At 39.5% G+C, this 18,311-nt stretch overlaps 1 protein-coding gene and 2 pseudogenes across 1 annotated transcript in view; all 3 read left to right on the top strand.

Annotated features, from left to right (window-relative positions):
- Nucleotides 1-18,311, top strand: part of LOC140245294 (plexin-A4-like) — a 115,922-nt gene that overhangs the window by 11,556 nt on the left and 86,055 nt on the right. Inside the window, exons 3-6 of the mRNA XM_072324881.1 lie at nucleotides 3,536-3,742; nucleotides 4,877-5,014; nucleotides 7,890-8,003; nucleotides 11,298-11,413. Of these exons, the coding sequence (XP_072180982.1) occupies nucleotides 3,536-3,742; nucleotides 4,877-5,014; nucleotides 7,890-8,003; nucleotides 11,298-11,413 (575 nt within the window). The remainder of the gene's footprint in view (nucleotides 1-3,535; nucleotides 3,743-4,876; nucleotides 5,015-7,889; nucleotides 8,004-11,297; nucleotides 11,414-18,311) is intronic.
- LOC140246002 (uncharacterized) lies at nucleotides 5,295-6,596 on the top strand (annotated as a pseudogene).
- LOC140246001 (uncharacterized) lies at nucleotides 8,689-9,707 on the top strand (annotated as a pseudogene).

Genomic DNA, 18,311 nt, shown 5'->3' with positions numbered 1-18,311 from the left:
ACGTAAAGTACAGCTTCGAAGATGGGGTTGGGTTGGAAAAATCATTCTAATTTTAAGGAAAATCAATATTTGTCCATATGCCTCCGGATTTTATAAGTGAGATATATTCTCAACACAGTATACGTGTTTTGATGAAAAAAATACTTGCTCTAATGTGTCAAATATGTGCCTTAACATGAAGCCAAAATTGCCAAACAGGCATTCATGCATTCATACTACATATAAAGACTGCAGAAAGGTACAGTGTATATTCTTTGGTATGGGAGTACTGATTTCACATGATATACGTCACTTAGAAACATCAGACACACATACAACACACACTCCCACACGCATACAGCACACACTCCCACACACACACACACACCCACAACAAACACACACACACAACAAACACACACATACGCACACACACGTACACACCAAACCACATTTTTTTTCAAATTCCAACACACATACACGCACACACACACAACACACGGTGTGTTTTGTGTGTGTGTGTGTGTGTGTGTGTGTGTAGGAATTTGAAAAAAAAGTGGTTTGGTGTGTACATAATGTGTGCGTATGTGTGTGGGTGTGTGTGGAAATGTGTGTTGTATGTGTGTGGGAGTGTGTGTTGTATGTGTGTCTGATGTTTCTAAGTGACATATACTATGTGAAATCAGTACTCCCATTCCAAAGAGCATACACTGTACCTTTCTGCAATCTTTATAATTATGTAGTATGAATGCATGAATGCCTGTTTGGCAATTTTGGCTTCATGTTAAGGCACATATTTGACACATTAGAGCAAGTCCTTTTTTCATCAAAACACGTATACTGTGTTGAGAATATATCTCTCTTACAAAATCCGGAGGCATATGGACAAATATTGATTTTCCTTAACAGTCAGTCCGCAGCACGTATGCTAATGAGCCGATCCGGCAAGATTTATTCAGCACTCTCGTTGACGATCTTTGCGTTCGAAAGGTGTCTCGTCGTGCGAGATTTTGCGAGACTTTGATAGGGCTATGGTTTTCACAGTGTAACGACTTGTACATACATTCGTCATGGCTACAAGTCACGGTAAATTGTTCTCCAGACTTTGATCTTTATTTTGATACTAATTTGCGTATAACATCGGATCTTATCATGACTATATAATCAGTTGAATTTGCGTAAATTTTACCTGCTTTTCACGGAAGATTTTGTTGTCTAAAGTTCTTTTTTGGTTCCTGACCGGATTAAGAAACTGTTGTTTCTGATTTTGGCTTTTTCGTAGAGAGGAAACTTAGATGCTCATCATATATTGGAGTCAAGGAGACGCAAACATGATTTATACTAGTTTTTCCGTTTTGAAATGTCTGTAAAATTCACTCCTAAGCCGGAAGTATGCTTCACACAAAGTGTACAGTGGCGCGAAAGAGCTCTCTCATTGGACAGTGCTTGCATTCAGCGCTTGAACTACACGCGTGCCAAGAAACCGCAAGTGGCGTGAAACCGTTATGTAGCAGCGTAATGACGTAATGCAAGCGCTAAATGCAAGCGCTGTCCAATGAGAGAGCTTACTCTTGAGATTGCACGGTTTCAAGCTGATTAGCACTGACATCGATGTATATTTTACTGGTTCCTGACCGGATTAAGCAACAAATTGTCAAGATATTTACATGGATACAAAGATTAGGAGATGGACTACCAAATAAAGCATTTTCATTGAGACGCAAGGTGAATTTGATATTTTTTTGACGTCTTGAACGTGTACTGCACGAATTACTTTTTTCATCATTTTTCAAGCTCAAATCACGCTATGATACTTTTCATTTACAATAATTTGAGTAACATGTGATGATAGTTTACATATTTTCCTTGAAATTGATACCAAATTTGTGAACATAAGGTGTATTTTTGTTGCCGAAAGCCCAAGGACAAAATCCCCTTACGCAGCTCATTACGTATGCAAGCCTAGAGCGGGCTTGCATACGAGTTGAATAAATACGAGCGAATTATCGGGTGCTGCGGACTGACTGTTAAAATTAGAATGATTTTTCCAACCCAACCCCATCTTCGAAACTCTACTTTACGTGTATTACTATAGGCACTTCCGGGTTCAGTCTTCTGGTAGTCGACCTCTTTGAAAATGGCGGCGGGTCGTTCACTTGGCCCCGCTTCTGTATGCGAGCGCGCGCTCTATTACACATATAGAACCTCTTTGTCTGAACATGATCGGTACACGTAACTGCATTATGTACAGTATATGTGTAACGCGTATCGTGTACGAACGTGCGATAAGTGTGGACGAAGGGAAATATTTGGATTATTTTTTGTTTATGAACAATACAAAGGTGCATGAATGAATGGCAATTCAGAGTAATGTTCTCTGACAGTATGATTGATTGAGAGGAATTTAAGGCATAAACGGTGAGGTATTTGAGGTGCCTTTGGTCAAGAAATGGTTCATGAAAGTGAGGTCAAAATATGTACAATGTACATGTAGGTGAAGATTCAAGCTAGTACATTGTATGTAGCCATGATTATGGTACGTAGTGCATGGCCGGCGGAACCGTGGGGGCTGTTGGGGCTCGGGCCCCCACTCTTTTTCGTGCACCATACAAAGGAATGCATAAGTTGTCATCACTTTGGGCCCCCACACTTTTTTTTTTTTTAACCCAGAAGTACAATTGGCACAAAATAGAGATAGATAGAGATGTTTAAGTGTGAGCGGCAAGGTTATGAGGTTATGTTTTTCCACTGAAGACTTTTTTTTTTTTTTGCTTGTCAGCTGAAAAAAATCCGGAAATGAAAGGGGAGAGATGAGCTGAGGACCTCCCTCTTTATTGTTGTTGTTGCTTGTTAGCTCATGAAACCTGGAAGTGCCCCCCCCCCCCCCACTTTTGAAAACACTCCGCCGGCCCTGTAGTGTATGGTGTAGTACGAGTTTATGACGGTGATACCAGAGCTAATGTCTGAATAGTTGCATTATTCTAGTGGTAGTAGAATTACACACAGGGACAAATGAAGACAAAGCAGACAATAATGCATTAGTAGGATACATTTGTTTATTGTTCAAACTTGCATGCAATTATAAAGGCAGTTTGTTGATGCGAAATAAAGATAGTATAACCATGGATTTTACGATGATATAGTGTAGAACTGTGCATCAATATAGCAGGCTTTATATATCAGATGTTTTATTATCAATAAGGCAGTGCCAGTGATCAATTTCAACATGAATCCAATTATATGATGATTCATTTCTATGTATGTGATGAAGGAGGTATGATTTATTGACACATGAGATTAACACAGATTCATAATTTGTGACAATTGTTGTGGCAAAGAAGTAATTTGATCGTTTTTCTTTGTCATTGTTTACAGATTGAACAGTTATTGTTACCGAGCGTAACAGAACAACACTGCAATAAACTGTCAACTCTTTCAAAACACGGCTACTCATGAGGTTCTTCAGCGTCACTCCAGACTAAGTGCAAACCCTAAGACAGACACAAACATTTGCCACTTACACATACACTTTTGTTTCCTGTGTGTACCACACTAGGTCTCAAACGATCAGACTCCAGAAAGCAGACAGTGCCAAGCTACTGATCAGGATGGGACGTACTATGTCTATGCCAGTGGGACAAACCCTGTGACTGCTTCACCAGTACTCACCTTCTCTGATGTAGAGGCCAAGTCCATCATCACTACTACAGAGAGAAACTATACTGTGGCTTTTATTGGAAGTAGTGAGGGTGACTTGCTGAAGGTATGAACCATTGTACTACTTATATATTGTTTTTGTTTTGTTTACCATGCTAGTTCCCAACCTCACCAAATCCGGAAAGTAGAGAGTGCCATGCTAGACCTGATGAAAATGGCGATGCTTACTACGTGTATGCCAATGGAGTGAACCCTGTGACTGCTTCACCAGTACTCACCTTCTCTGATGTAGAGGCCAAGTCCATTATCACTACTACAGAGAGAAACTATACTGTGGCTTTCATTGGAAGTAGAGGGGGTGACTTGCTGAAGGTATAAACTGTGTATACATGTTAAGATCATGATGCCACATCATGTTCATATTGATTTTTGGAATAGAGTGACTCACACATACACTGTATGGAGGAAGATATGGAATTTATGTTTAAGTTCAACATTTGTCATGAGAACATATACCCTGATCACAATGTGTAGATCAGACAAGGTGATGATGTCTTAAAAATCATATTTTTGGTGTATGATTTATCAGTACAACTCCCTCATCACCGTGTATTAGCTGTAATGAAAATTTTGAGAGTTGGAGCCGACAGCCTTTTTCGCGGCATGCAATTTTTGCGAGTTGCCTTTAACATTCAATGCGTATAGGGTAGACAAGAACTTTTGCCTGCATTTTAATTTCGTGAATCTTGGCTCGCGAAAAATTGGCGAAATTAAGATGCATGCAAACATTCCTCGTTTTACAGTATCATTTTCATGTGACCAATATCCCTGTTTTATGAAAGTCATGGAATCTGTAGAATTCCAATATCTTTGATTGAATGATTTTTGTTTGTTTTTATGTTTCATTTACTCTATTTAGTATACCGGTAGTCATTTCAAAATTCAGTGCATATACCCTTTAACAAACTGTCTATACTATATACACATTTAAAGAACAATTTGAAAGACAACATGTAATATGTTGTATTAACATACAGGCATATATTTCATTTAGATTACAGAATAAACATTATTATCATGCAGTCCGTCACTCCCCCCCCCCCCCCACCCAAAAAAAGAAAAAATGCTTCAGGTCTGTAAAACTAATCAGGCACGATGATTGGACATACTGAATGCTGACAAATCCAATGTCTAAAATCTTTCTTATTTGTGGTATCGTTTTGCTCTTGTTTTTGCATAGGTTCATATTTTTAATAGTTCATCCGCCTACCAGTACGAAAATATTCCCCTTGGACAAGGATCTGTTCTACGAGATGTGTTTCTGGATGAAGACAAGGAGCAAATCATTCTGGCAACTGGCTCTGAGGAAGGTTCACAGGTAAAAAAAAAAGAAGGATAGAAAGAAAAAAAGGAAATAAATGAATAAATAAAAATGACAACATGGTTGGGAAAGAGAACAGAGGCAAAGAGAGAGAGAGAGAGAGAGAAGAAGAAGAAGAAGAAGAAGGTAGAGCTAGATAAAGCAAGAAGGCATTCATTACTTGAGATATTTTGTAGAACATCACAAATTTACAAGTTTCTACATAAAGCTAGTTTTGACCATCCTGCACTGATGATCTGAAGTTTAGTAAATATTTTATCTCGTAATGTACACCGAGCTGTGTGAGCCTAAGGCCAGCCCAGCTCCGGCAGCGAAGAAGAAAAGCTGCAGGCAAAACTCTGTCTAGCGGCGGGAGGCCTAAGGCATTCCGCCCCGCGGCTTCGGGGAAGGCACAGCCGAACCCGCCCGCACCAGCTGCTACCACTCCAAACCCGACCGTGACTACAGCAGAGAATAGCACGGAGGTTATGTCCCGCATTGGGAAACTCGAGTCAATGTTCGAGAAAATGATCGAGACCTTGAGCACACCTCATCATGGAGAACAACATGCCAACATGCCGCGGGATTGTTTTAGTGAATATGGCGAGTGCGACACGCAAAGGGGAAGCAGCTCACCACCCGTCATAGAATTGGCGGATAATCGCAGCGTGGCCGATTTCCTATCGGCAAACCGGGATGACGCGGTCAGCTTGTTTTCGGACGTAGGCCTACAGGAGGCAGATAAAGACAAACGGCCAGAATTCAAGATACCACGATTGGCTCAGAAATTCGTGGCTCCGTCCGGGATAGGGGAACCACTCCATGAGGATGTCGCAGACACCATTGTGTATATGATGGGACAGAAACTTGACCAGAAATCTCTCGACGAAGCAGCAACTCGCTACCCCTGCCCATCAAACTGCACATGTCTGGAAACCCCTAAAGTTAACAGCACAATCTGGGAGAACATCTCCACGGGGACGAGACACAGGGATCTGAAACTACAAATGATCCAAGTCATCCCTCTTGAAAGGGATAAACGCGTTTGCTCGTACCCTTCCAGCAACTTTGTCTGAAGCTCAGCAGGATGCTATGGCCTTTCTCTGAGATGCAAATTTCTCCCTCAACTGCATGAGAAAGGACAGCATAAAGCCTGACATGAACTCAAATTTCCACCACCTGTGCAAGCCCTCTCACAAAGTGACAAAGTACTTGTTCGGAGATGACCTTGGGCGTCAAGTGAAAGAGATCATGGACCTAAAGAACAAAGGAAAACAATGTCAGGCATGATGAAATCACGCTTCACACGAGAGTGATCACGGTTCCAGCCGTACAAGAAACCGGATGTGACATCTCGCCGTCAAAACACGTCGACTGGGTTTGCCCGTCCTTGGGCAATTGTTGGGGGAGGGGCTATGACCGCCGAACATCACATTCCAACCCCATGGATGGTTCATCTGCACAGCCTTTTTTAGGGAAGGCTTGGAGGGGTAGACCTCGAGATCCTCCTCACACTTACACACCGTCGTCAGCAGCAAGGGAGGGTTGCAACAAGCAGCCAGCCTACCACAGGCAGAGCCAAAGCCAGGGGAGGAAATAGAACAGGTAGGTGACTATGAACACAACATAGATAACGATCTAGTTACAGCACCAGCTGTCGTGGGAGGTCGTCTGAAGCCATTTTTCCCTGCTTGGGAAAATATCACGAGAGACCCACACATCATACAAGCAGTTCAAGGCTATACAATAGAATTTGACCCAGAAAAATTTCCCCATTCTCGAGATAAACCTCTGCGTTCTTACAAGCGGAATGCTGAAGAAACAGCCAAGATTGACCATGAGATTCTTGTTCTGGAAGAGAAACAGGTCATTGTAAAATGTGTCCATGAAGAAGGGGAACTTATTTCAGAGGTTTTCACGAGACCAAAAAAGAATGGAGGAGTTCGATTAATTCTTGACCTGTCCAAACTCAACAAAAGTGTTCAGTACCAACACGTTAAATTCTTGTTCTGGAAGAGAAACAGGTCATTGTAAAATGTGTCCATGAAGAAGGGGAACTTATTTCAGAGGTTTTCACGAGACCAAAAAAGAATGGAGGAGTTCGATTAATTCTTGACCTGTCCAAACTCAACAAAAGTGTTCAGTACCAACACTTTAAAATGAATAATATTCAATCTGGTATTCTACTCCTCTCAAAAGGGTGTTATATGGCTTCAGTAGACCTCCGTGATGCATACTACACAATTCCCATTCACTTAGACTCTCGTAAATATCTCCGCTTCGTATGGAGAAACCAATTATGGCAGCTAGTTCAAAGCTTTGCCAAATGGCTTATCATCCGCCCCAAGACTGTTCACCAAAATACTGAAACCAGTGCTTGCTTTACTAAGACAACAGGGACACACAGTTTTGTCGTACTTGGACGACACACTGATAATTGGGAACAATAAAGCAGACACTCACTCAGCTGTGCAAGCCACCACTGACCTTTTGACTAGTCTAGGGTTCATTTATTCACTCAATAGAAATCAGTACTTGAACCATCTCTTGAGATTGAATTTCTGGGTTTCCATTTAGATACATCTGAAATGAGAATCGCCCTTCCAGCCAGTAAAAGTAATGACATCCAAGATACATGCAGATCCTTACTTGCTAATAACAAACCTAGTATCCGTGAGGTAGCTAAAGTCATTGGGAAGATTGTGGCTGCCTTACCAGCATCTCGGTACGGCCCCTTGCATTACAGGCAGCTGGAAAGGGAAAAAAATCAGAGCCCTGAGAAAACAGAAAGGACATTTCGATAGACATATGAGCCTATCGAATAGAGCCAAGGCAGAACTAGTTTGGTGGTCATCCCATGCACATAACTCGTGTCTAAAACCCCTGTACCCAGGGAAAGTATCCAAAGAAAAAAGAACAGATGCTAGTGGACAAGGTTGGGGTGCCACAGACCTGTAATCTAAGACAGGGGGTAGATGGAATGCTCAAGAATTCGCAAGAGCAGCAGGTAATGAAATAAACTATCTGGAAATGTTAGCAGCCGGTCTGGGCCTCAAAAGCTTCTGTTCAAATGTCAGAAATGCACATATACTGTTGAGATTAGACAACACCACAGCGGTGACATACTTGAATAACATGGGCGGCGTCAAGTCTGAAGCATGTAATGAAATGGCATTGCAAATTTGGGATTGGTGTAGTAGACGACAAATTTGGATAACATCATCTCACTTAGCAGGCTCTAAGAACACAGAAGCATATATGATGTCAAGGAAATTCAGTGATGATATAGAATGGATGATAGACAAGACGATATTCACTGAGATAGTGCAGAGATATGGGTTACCAAATGAAGACCTTTTTGCTACCAGACTGAATGCCCAGCTCCCAACATACGTCTCCTGGAGTCCAGATCCAGGGGCATGGGCAGTAGACGCATTCACCATTGATTGGGGACCCCTAGATTTTTATGCGTTTCCCCCCCCCCCCCCCTTTAGCCTAGTTGCAAAGTGTCTCCACAAAATAAGACAAGATGGTGCTAGGGGAATTTTGATAGTGCCCAATTGGCCAACACAGCCCTGGTATACCGTACTACGTAACATGCTACTGGAGGAGCCCTGGGTATTGCGAAAACACCAATTGCTAACTCAACCTATTACAGGTAGACCCCATCCACTTACACATCTCTCCCTCTTATGTTGCAGGGTTGGAGCAAACATTTCGTAGCTCAAGGGCTGACGGAAGACACTGCTGATATAATGGCAGCGTCTTGGAGGAAATCTACCAAGGAGCAGTATATGGTGTATATTAGGAAGTGGCAAAGGTTTTGTCACGAGCGTCATTTATGTTGGACCCATACAAAGGTGGGAAATTTGTTTGCGTTCTTTAATTCCCTGTGCAAAAATGGAGCAAGCTACAGCACCTTGAATACATCAAGGAGTGCACTTGCATCTGCAGTTGTTCTTCTACGGGACGAGAAATACAACATTTCTACACATCCTTGGATTTACCGGTACTTCAAGGGCATCTTCAATCTCAGACCACCCGACCACTCCGTGATACAGCTTCATATGGGATGTAGGGAAGGTGCTGAGCTACCTCAGACAAGTAACTCCAGCTCACAAGATTTCGTTGTGTCAACTGACACACAAAGTATGTTTTTTTACTCGCGTTGACTTCCGCCCAAAGAGTGCAAACACTTTCATACCTAACCCTTGACAATGTGAAGGTGTCCAAAGATTGTGTGGAGATAGCAGTGGCTGATTTGATGAAGCAGAGTCAACCTGGGAATGTTGGAGTGAAAGTAACACTGAAAGCCTTTCCCGAGGATAAGAAACTCTGCGTTGTACACTATGTTAAAGAATACATTAACAGAACAAGCACATTGAGGAAGGAGGAGAATGCACTATTTGTCACCTACAAGCAACCTCATGGGAGGGCATCAAAGCAAACCATCGCTCGATGGATTAAAACTGTGTTGAAAGCATCAGGTATCAACACCGATCTCTCCAAAGCACACTGAACAAGATCAGCGGCAACGTCGTCTGCCAAGAGGAATCATTTTCCATTAGCAGACATTCTCAAACATGCTGGGTGGAAAAGTGAATCCACGTTCAAGAATTTTTACCTGAAACCCACATCCCGGGTAACGTCTTTTGGACAAGCAGTTCTGGGACAACAGACCTCTAGGAGGGGACAAGATAGAGTTCTGTAAACATAGTAGGTAAAGTTGCCCCAAAACATATCTCTGACATATATCCTCTGTGAGCAATGACTACTGTGAAAATCTTTGAAGTCTCATATTACGCAAATTCAGCCAATGGCTAATGTGCAGCCAATGGCTGAATTCTCTACCGTACATTACGAGATAAAATAGAAAATTAAATGAAAAACATTGAAATTTAATTTATATTTTATGAGTAATGGGAGGATAGAGAATTCAGCACCCTCCGCTCCCTCCCTTACTCTGAACAGCTTTAAATGTGGCTTATACAAGAACTATTTTATCTCGAAATATTTTTCACAGTAATTAGCTTTTAAAGAGGGCGATTGCGCGCGGAACAGCCTCTCATATTACGCAAATTCAGTCAATGGCTAATGCGCAGCCAATGGCTGAATTCTCTATACTCCCATTACTCATAAAATGAATTAAATTTCAATGTTTTTCATTTAATTTTCTATTTTATATGCTTTTTTCCGAAGTAGGGCTTTGATACGTGGTCAAAATCAAGCCATAGAAATGCTGAAATGAAACTTCATTATACATTTGTTTTAATAGCAACTATATGCCTTCTATTTCAGTACTACTTGAGTTAGTTTACATCGACATCCATTCTTTTAGATAATGCTTTTTCTAGCTCTCTGTAGCATTGCATCTGTCATTTTCATTTCTAGTCAAAGTGTCCTGTGGTTGTACAATAAAAGTACAGACTGATCTTGCCTTATATCTACAGGGAATTTGTAGAATGTTGTTTTCTATACCTGTAATTTAAAGGTAATATTTTAAAGCATTCAAAGCATAATACTTACAGTGCAATGTTGAATTGTGTATTTCCAAATGAGTTATTCATGCAAACTACACCAGGTCACTTCTTAAACAGGAAGGAAGTCACTAAATGAAATGAATCATGCAGTGTTCCTGTCCTAGATTTAAAAAAACAAAGCACTGAAAGTCCCATCACTGCTTTGAAATCATGCCAATAATGCATAACAATTCTCAAACTACAGTATTTCTATCAGGATGTAGATCCTGCTGCTGGTAAGTTTATGATATGAACACAGAATTGCAATCTCATATTTGACAATATCCCACACAACTTTTGCATATAATCACAGATTTTCCTGGCATATATACATTATCCAAACATGATGCAGCAGGTTAGAGTAAAAGTAAGCGTGATGTGTTTTTAAAACATTAGTCAACTAATGGTTATTCTGATATTACGAATAGTGTCTTCTCACTTGTTAATTTTACCGTTATCCATTTAAACACCATTTGAAATTTGCTTTTCTGAAAATTGTACAACACACACGCACAATAAAAGATTACAAAGTAATCAGACTTCAGTTGTATGAGCAAACTGTACATAATTGATAGAAAACTGCATGTTTCAGACACATGTAGTCAATCGGAAACAAAATTTGATCTTGTGTAACATCCAGGGAGTAAACCTTCCCTCTACAAACTTCACTTTTTGCTAGACCTTTGATGAGTGTTATGATTATTCATGTGCTATTAAAGTGAGCTATTGGAATTATTATCCTAAGGTTTGATCTTATTACCGAGTCTGATGTGAATATGCAGGTATTGAAGATGTCCTTGGTAAACTGCAGTAATTACCAGACCTGTGATGAGTGCATTGGAGGCAGTGATGGAAATGGTGGAGATCCTTACTGTGGATGGTGCACTCTAGAAGCCAGGTATGATGGCCACAAACAAATAACCCAGACATCGTACAGTATTTTATGAAAGATCCTCTCCTTTAGAAAATGTGTGTTTCTGGTTGTGTTAATGAGCTTTCTCAGCTACCTTTAATACCAATTTTGGTATTATTGGGAAGAAATGGTTAATGGGGAATATTTATTGACTTTAATACAACCAGGATGCAAGGAACAATTAGCTATTTTTACCTAAAGGAGCATTTTTTTTTATTTTATTTTTTTTTTACATCAAGGGAGGAGGTTATGCTTTCCTTCGGCATTGGTTTGTTGGTTGGTTAGTATGTTTGTCCATGTGCAAAATAACTCAATGAAGTTGTGAAAGGATTTTGATGAAACTTACAGGAAAGGTTGAGAATGACACAAGGAACAGATGATTAAATTCTGGTAGTGATCCGGGAATTTTATGAAGGTATGTACTGTAGGGTCAAGGAACTTGGTCCGTGAGTTCAAGCTGCACATGTTTCAGGTTTTCATGCCCGCACTAATTCCTATAGTGCGTGCTCGAGTTTCTGCTCGGGTGAGGCGTGCTGCGCAGCTGGAGTTTGATGACGTAACAAAAGGTTCTGCATTGGGAAATTTGGCGACTCACTACGCATTGATACATGACCTGGGTGGAAATTACTGATCTGTATGGAAGAACAAGGTCAGTGGTGGAAAGTAGCTGCTTGGCAGAGGTAGTGCGCTCTCGGAGTGCTTCTCTACAGTCATGTAGTTACCGTTGGTTTGTCCATGTACAAAATAACTCAATAAGTTGGGAATGGATTTGGATGAAACTTCTAGGAAAGATTAAGAATGACACAAACAACAGATTATTAAAGTTTGGTATTCATCCGGAATATTTTATAAAACAAAATATTATATTTAACAATAAAGGCCGTGTCACACCTTTCCCGGCAAGCCTTGCGTGCGACTTGCAAAGAGCATTTTTGACTACCCGGAGGTCCCCGTAGATGATCCACACATGACAGTACCTAGCATGTATCTCAACCGTAGTCGCCCGGAGGTGCGCACGCATATATTTTTACCCGCAACCGTGTTGAGGCCCTGTCACACCTTTCCGGGCAAGCTACTCGGGCTTGTTACGCGTAGGGATTTTCTTGCATTATACCGGACATTCCTGAGGGCGGAAAAGGATTTGAGCGAGTCAGCGCATGTGTCTTACTTGCTGGACGCGTTCTACTTAAATTATACTTCCGAGTATACTGTGTGACCTTTGTACCAGTCGCGTGGGGGCTGACAACTCGGTGAAGGAATTCCTCTAATGGAATGGCTGAAATTCCACAGAATTTCATTACCTTGGCTGCATACGGGACTGCGAAGTGCCTGCGTGAGAGTTGCCTGGGAAGTGCTGCCGCTAAGGGCCTCCTACTGGCGTTCTGCGTGGACCTCTACGGGCATTCCCGCGACTCACCCGGAAATAGTTTTGATCATGCTCAAAACTTGGCTGCGGTTAAATCGGACTTGCGTGAGCACCTCCGGGCAACTACGCGCTAGATACTGTCAGGTGCGGACCAACTGCGGAGAGCTCCGAGGAGTAAATTTGTTTTCCCGCAAGTCAAGCCGCAAAACTTCCCCTGTACGGTATGACAAGGCATGAATGAAAATTGCAAACATTCTTGTTCGCCCGCTGAAAATCTTCTACGTGCTGGAAACTACCTCCTCGCCACAAGCCCGCGTAGCTTGCCCGGAATGGTGTGACACGGCCTTAACCCTAACTAGGCCGGGCTATTTAGGGAGATGATAGAGCCGGGGGGGGGGGGGGTGTCTCCCAGGCCCCCCTCCAGATCTCGGCCGTCGACCGCGCGATCGCGACGAAAATTGGCACACACATTGCCTATGATGTAATCTAAAGTGCCATGAAGTTAATTTTTTCAAAAAATATCATTTACACTAAATTATGCTAATTTATGCATAATGATGCATGAAATCAGACAATTTGGTATAAATCACTAAATAAAGCTCAAAACAGGCACATTTTTTGTATAAATATTCTTTTTACTGTCCTTAGCAAATGTAAGAGAAAAAAATTGCGCAATCAGAAAAAATTTCCTAAGTATTTTATTGTTTTTTAAATTTCTTATGTATTTCCCTGTTTTTGGACTTTATGTTTTTCATTGTTTTTTCGATGAAATTTGTCCGCGACATTGTTCCGAACAAGAAAATATGTTATTAATTGATTTTAATCAATAAAACCCCAAAATAATAATGCTTTTATGAAATTTGTCTGTAAACACAGTTTGTATAGAAATTGTACACAAATTCACGTTTTTGAGCAATTTTTGGTCTGACATGCACGTGCATATTTATGCACAACTTCGGAACAGTGCGCCCGGGCATCGCAAATTTGGTGTCAAAAGATGCGGGAGACTCGAAAGAAAAAAGACATGAAACGACGCGGCGATAGCTTCTTGCGATAGCGATACATCACGCGAAACGTCGAGGGGGGGGGGGGGGGCTCGGAGGCCCCCCCCCCCCGGCCTAGTTAGGGTTAAGGCTTGTATTTTTAGCATGCATTCGTATGGGTGGAAATCACTGATCCCTATGGAAGAACAAGATCACTGGTGGAAAGAAGCTGCTTGGCAGTGGTCTGCGCTCGCAGAGTGCTTCTCCAGTTTTGTGCTTCAAATTCTATGTGGAATATTATTAACTTTATTAATATATAATTTAAATAGAATGTATCGTGCACGTAAAAGATCCCACTTCATTCATTCATCGCAAAGAGCCAGGGTGTCTAACCCGGTGAAGTGGTCCCACCCCACATCCAACTGGACCCCATGGAAGACCAGCTTAGTGTAGCTGAATATGGGCTATCCAGACATCTTCACAGATGGAAAATGAACAACAACAACAAATATAAACGTTATATGCTTGTGTATAGCTGCTGTTTGAATCTAAATTGAGGCGTAAAGTAACCCAAGAAAATTTGTCTTCTTTTTGCGCTTCCCTGGATAATGTTAATTGGGATTGCGTGTTTGATACTGACGACATTAATTTGGCTTTGAATAATTTTTTGGAAATTTTTGATAATCATGTGGATATTCACATTCCTAAAAGAAAGGATAAAAGGGGGAATTATAAAACAACTCCAAAGCTTCCATGGATTTCCAAGTCTATTTTACGTTCCATAAATAGGAAAAATAAACTGTTTTATGTATTTAAAATGAAAAAAACTGAACAAGCACGAATTAAATATACTTTGTATAAGAATACTCTCACTAAGATAATACGTATTGAAAAGAAAAAATATTATTCTAAACAATTAGAGAGATATAGGTGTGATATGAAAAGTACATGGAATGTATTGAAACAAGCAATGAATATTTCAAATGAAAAGTTAAGTATTTCGAAAATAAGATTTAATGATGAAATTATTGATAATCCTGTTGATATAGCAAATGTTTTTAACACATATTTCACAACAATCGGAGAAAACCTTGCTCAAGAAATTCCCGATACTAATAAACATTTCTCTCATTTTTTAAAGCGATATAATACGAATTCAATATTTTTTACCCCTACCACGAGGTACGAGATTACTGATATTGTATCTGGTTTGAAAAACAAAAAAAGCTCCGGTTATGATGACATAAGCAATATGATTTTGAAAAGTGTTATATCTTCTGTTGCGGATCCTTTGGCACATATTTTTAATTTGTCAATGTTAACGGGTGTGTTTCCGGAGCAAATGAAAATAGCTAAAGTTATTCCCATATATAAGAATGGAGATAGTTTGGGTATAAGCAATTACAGGCCTATTTCTTTACTATCTTGTTTGTCCAAGATTCTTGAGAAAATTATATATAAAAGAACGATGAATTTTTTAAAGATGTGTGATGTTTTTACAAATTCGCAGTTTGGATTCCGAGAAAAGCACAGCACCTGTCATGCTTTGCTTAATTTTGTTGACAAAGTAGCACATGCTTTAGACAATCGGTCACATTTGATTGGTATCTTCCTGGACTTCTCCAAGGCCTTCGACACTATAAACCATGATATCTTACTATACAAGTTGTCTCATTATGGTATACGTGGGAAGGCCTTGGAGTGGTTCAGGAGTTATCTAACTGATCGCAAACAATATGTATTTTTGAACAATCATAATTCTGATATGAGAGAACTGAAGTGTGGCGTGCCACAAGGTAGTTTATTGGGCCCACTATTGTTTATTGTTTACATTAATGATTTTTGTGCTTCGTCAGATGTGTTATCGTTCATACTTTTTGCCGATGATTCAAATGTTTTTTACTCACATGAAGACCCAAATATTCTTGTGCAGACAGTTAATTCCGAATTAGAAAATTTATGTGAGTGGATAAAAGCAAATAAGTTGTCTTTGAATATCCAAAAAACAAAATATATGCTTTTTAGTAACACTTTAGATAATTTAGATATGGACATTTGTTTTGGTGACGCTGTCTTAGAAAGTGTTCCCCATATAAAGTTTCTCGGTGTTACAGTTGATAACAAACTTTCTTGGAAATTTCATATTGATAATGTTTGCGAGAAAATTTCACGTAACATAGGTGTTATTAATAGATTAAAACTGTCTATTCCTCAGCATTCGCTGTTAACATTGTATTCATCTTTGATATTGCCTTATTTAAATTATGGAATTTTGGTATGGGGAAACACGCATCAATTATTATTGGATAGGATTCTACTGTTACAAAAGAAGGCTCTTCGCATTATTTGTAATACTGTCCCATACTCTCATACAGATCCTTTGTTTTTTGATAACAAGATTCTGAAAATTAAGGATTTGTTTTTATTACAATTAGGGCAGTTTATGTATACTTATAATAATAATTGCCTCCCGTTTGTATTTAACTCCATGTTTATGCGCAACCGGACATACCATAGATACCCAACTAGACAATCAAATGAATTTCATTTACCTCTGTTAAGAACCTTGTTAGCTCAACAGACTTTTATTTATGTAGGTCCAAGATTCTGGAACTCCCTTCCTATGGATATAATAAGTGCACCTTCATTGAATTCTTTTAAAACGAGATTGAAAATGCTTCTTTTGAAGTCTTATAATGTAACTGAATGCTTTTAATTTTGTAATATATTTTGTGAGCACGATATCATCTTCTCTTCTTTGACTGAAAGGCTGCGTTTTCTTGAGGTATCACTTATTTTTACTACCTGGTAGTATTCTATACGTGCTCTCGTTCATTCGTCCTCACAGTTGAATCTCTTCCGCTGGAAAGCTGCTCGACAATAAAATTTGTCACTTTCGAAAACACCTGGCTAATTGTCTCTGTGGGCTTTCGCCCCTGGTGTATGCATCAACAAATTTTTGGTTTCTCTCTCTCTTCTCTCTCTCTTCCTCTTTTCCCTGTTTGTTGTTTCTTTTTTTTTTCTCACACTTTTGCTTTCTTTTTTCCTCTATTCCCCGCTTCCCCAGTTTCCCGCACTCTTTGTAGTTGTAAGTTTTCACCCCATTTTCCCCCTTTCCCTCAGAGGTATCCACATGTTACAAGCTTAGTCTTTTGAGTGGGTACCTCCACTTTTTTTCTCCTCAGTGTGTATATTATATAGAGTGTATGTATCTTTATTTTACTGATCATGTAGACAAGAATATGTTGTTAATCCTGTCTGGTTATATATATTTACAACGAGTCGCATGTAAAGTTCATGATATTGTTTCTTATACATTCTGTTGAAGAAAGAAAGTGAAAATAAAGTTTGAATTGAATTGAATTGAATTGTAGACTTTTCGTCAGCTGAGAAACAGAAGGGCTCTAAGGCATTTTAAGATTTGAGTGTAAATAACAATGAACCAATAAATTTTCATGATATAAAAAGTGTATTTAAGAAAAAATGGGTATTTGTATGGGGATTTGCATTAACCCTATTCCCATCGGGGGGGGGGGGACATTTTGGCCCCCCCCCCCTCGACGTTTCGCGTGATTGTTCCGCAATGCTTGATGCTCTCGCCGTGACATTTCATTGACTTCAAGTATCGCGCAACTTTTGAGACCAAATTTGTTGCTCCCGGGCATAACGTTTTGAAGCCATGCCCCTTAGAAAAAAATTTGTCGACCCAAAAATTGCTCAAAAACATGACTTTGTGTACAGGTCCAATGTAAATTGTGTTTTTGCAATTAATTCATATAAAAATAAATATTTTTAATTTCAATGGCTGATAATGATTTATTTTAGCCTGATTATGCTTTTAAAAGTTTCCATGACAAATTTTGATGAAAAAAAAAACAAAAAGAAAAAGAGAAAACAAAGAAATACATAAGAAATTAAAAAACAATAAAATACATAGAAATGATTATGAAGCGAAATTTTTGCTTCGATATTATTGTTGAGGATATTGAAAAAAATATGTTCACCAAATAGTAGAAGTCATGGAGCTTTATTTTTTGATTTATAGGCCAAAAAAAAAAATATTTTTGCATAGATTAACATAAATTGACATAAAATACTTAAATTAAAATTTTGAAAATCTAACTATACAGTCTTGTATAGTTATTTGACGATACCGTTATAGCACTTTTGTGTGTGCATGTGTGTGTAAACACGGCGAAAGTATTCATGTGGTTCGATAGTTCGTTTTTGATACTGATTTTGCACTGGTACAATTTAAGTTGGTCGAGATAAACATGTCCGTTCTCCGTATAATTTCACGCCTATAAATTCGGGAACCTACAGTTTTTACAAGCATCATTGCTTTTATGTAGGCCCCATCATATTTCTGACATTTATTTGTAATAGCCTCAGATGAAAACGACCATTTATATTTGTGTGTAATGTTTGTTTGTCTTTTTTTTTCCTCAAACATAAGATATGGTTGTATATGTTTTGTACTTTTGTTTTATTGTCAATCATTTTGTAATCCCATCATTGAGAAAGTGGAAATATG

Source organism: Diadema setosum, chromosome 2 (genome assembly GCF_964275005.1).
Source record: "Diadema setosum chromosome 2, eeDiaSeto1, whole genome shotgun sequence".
Classification (NCBI taxonomy): Eukaryota; Metazoa; Echinodermata; class Echinoidea; order Diadematoida; family Diadematidae; genus Diadema; species Diadema setosum.
This window is presented reverse-complemented; position numbering and strand designations above follow the sequence as displayed.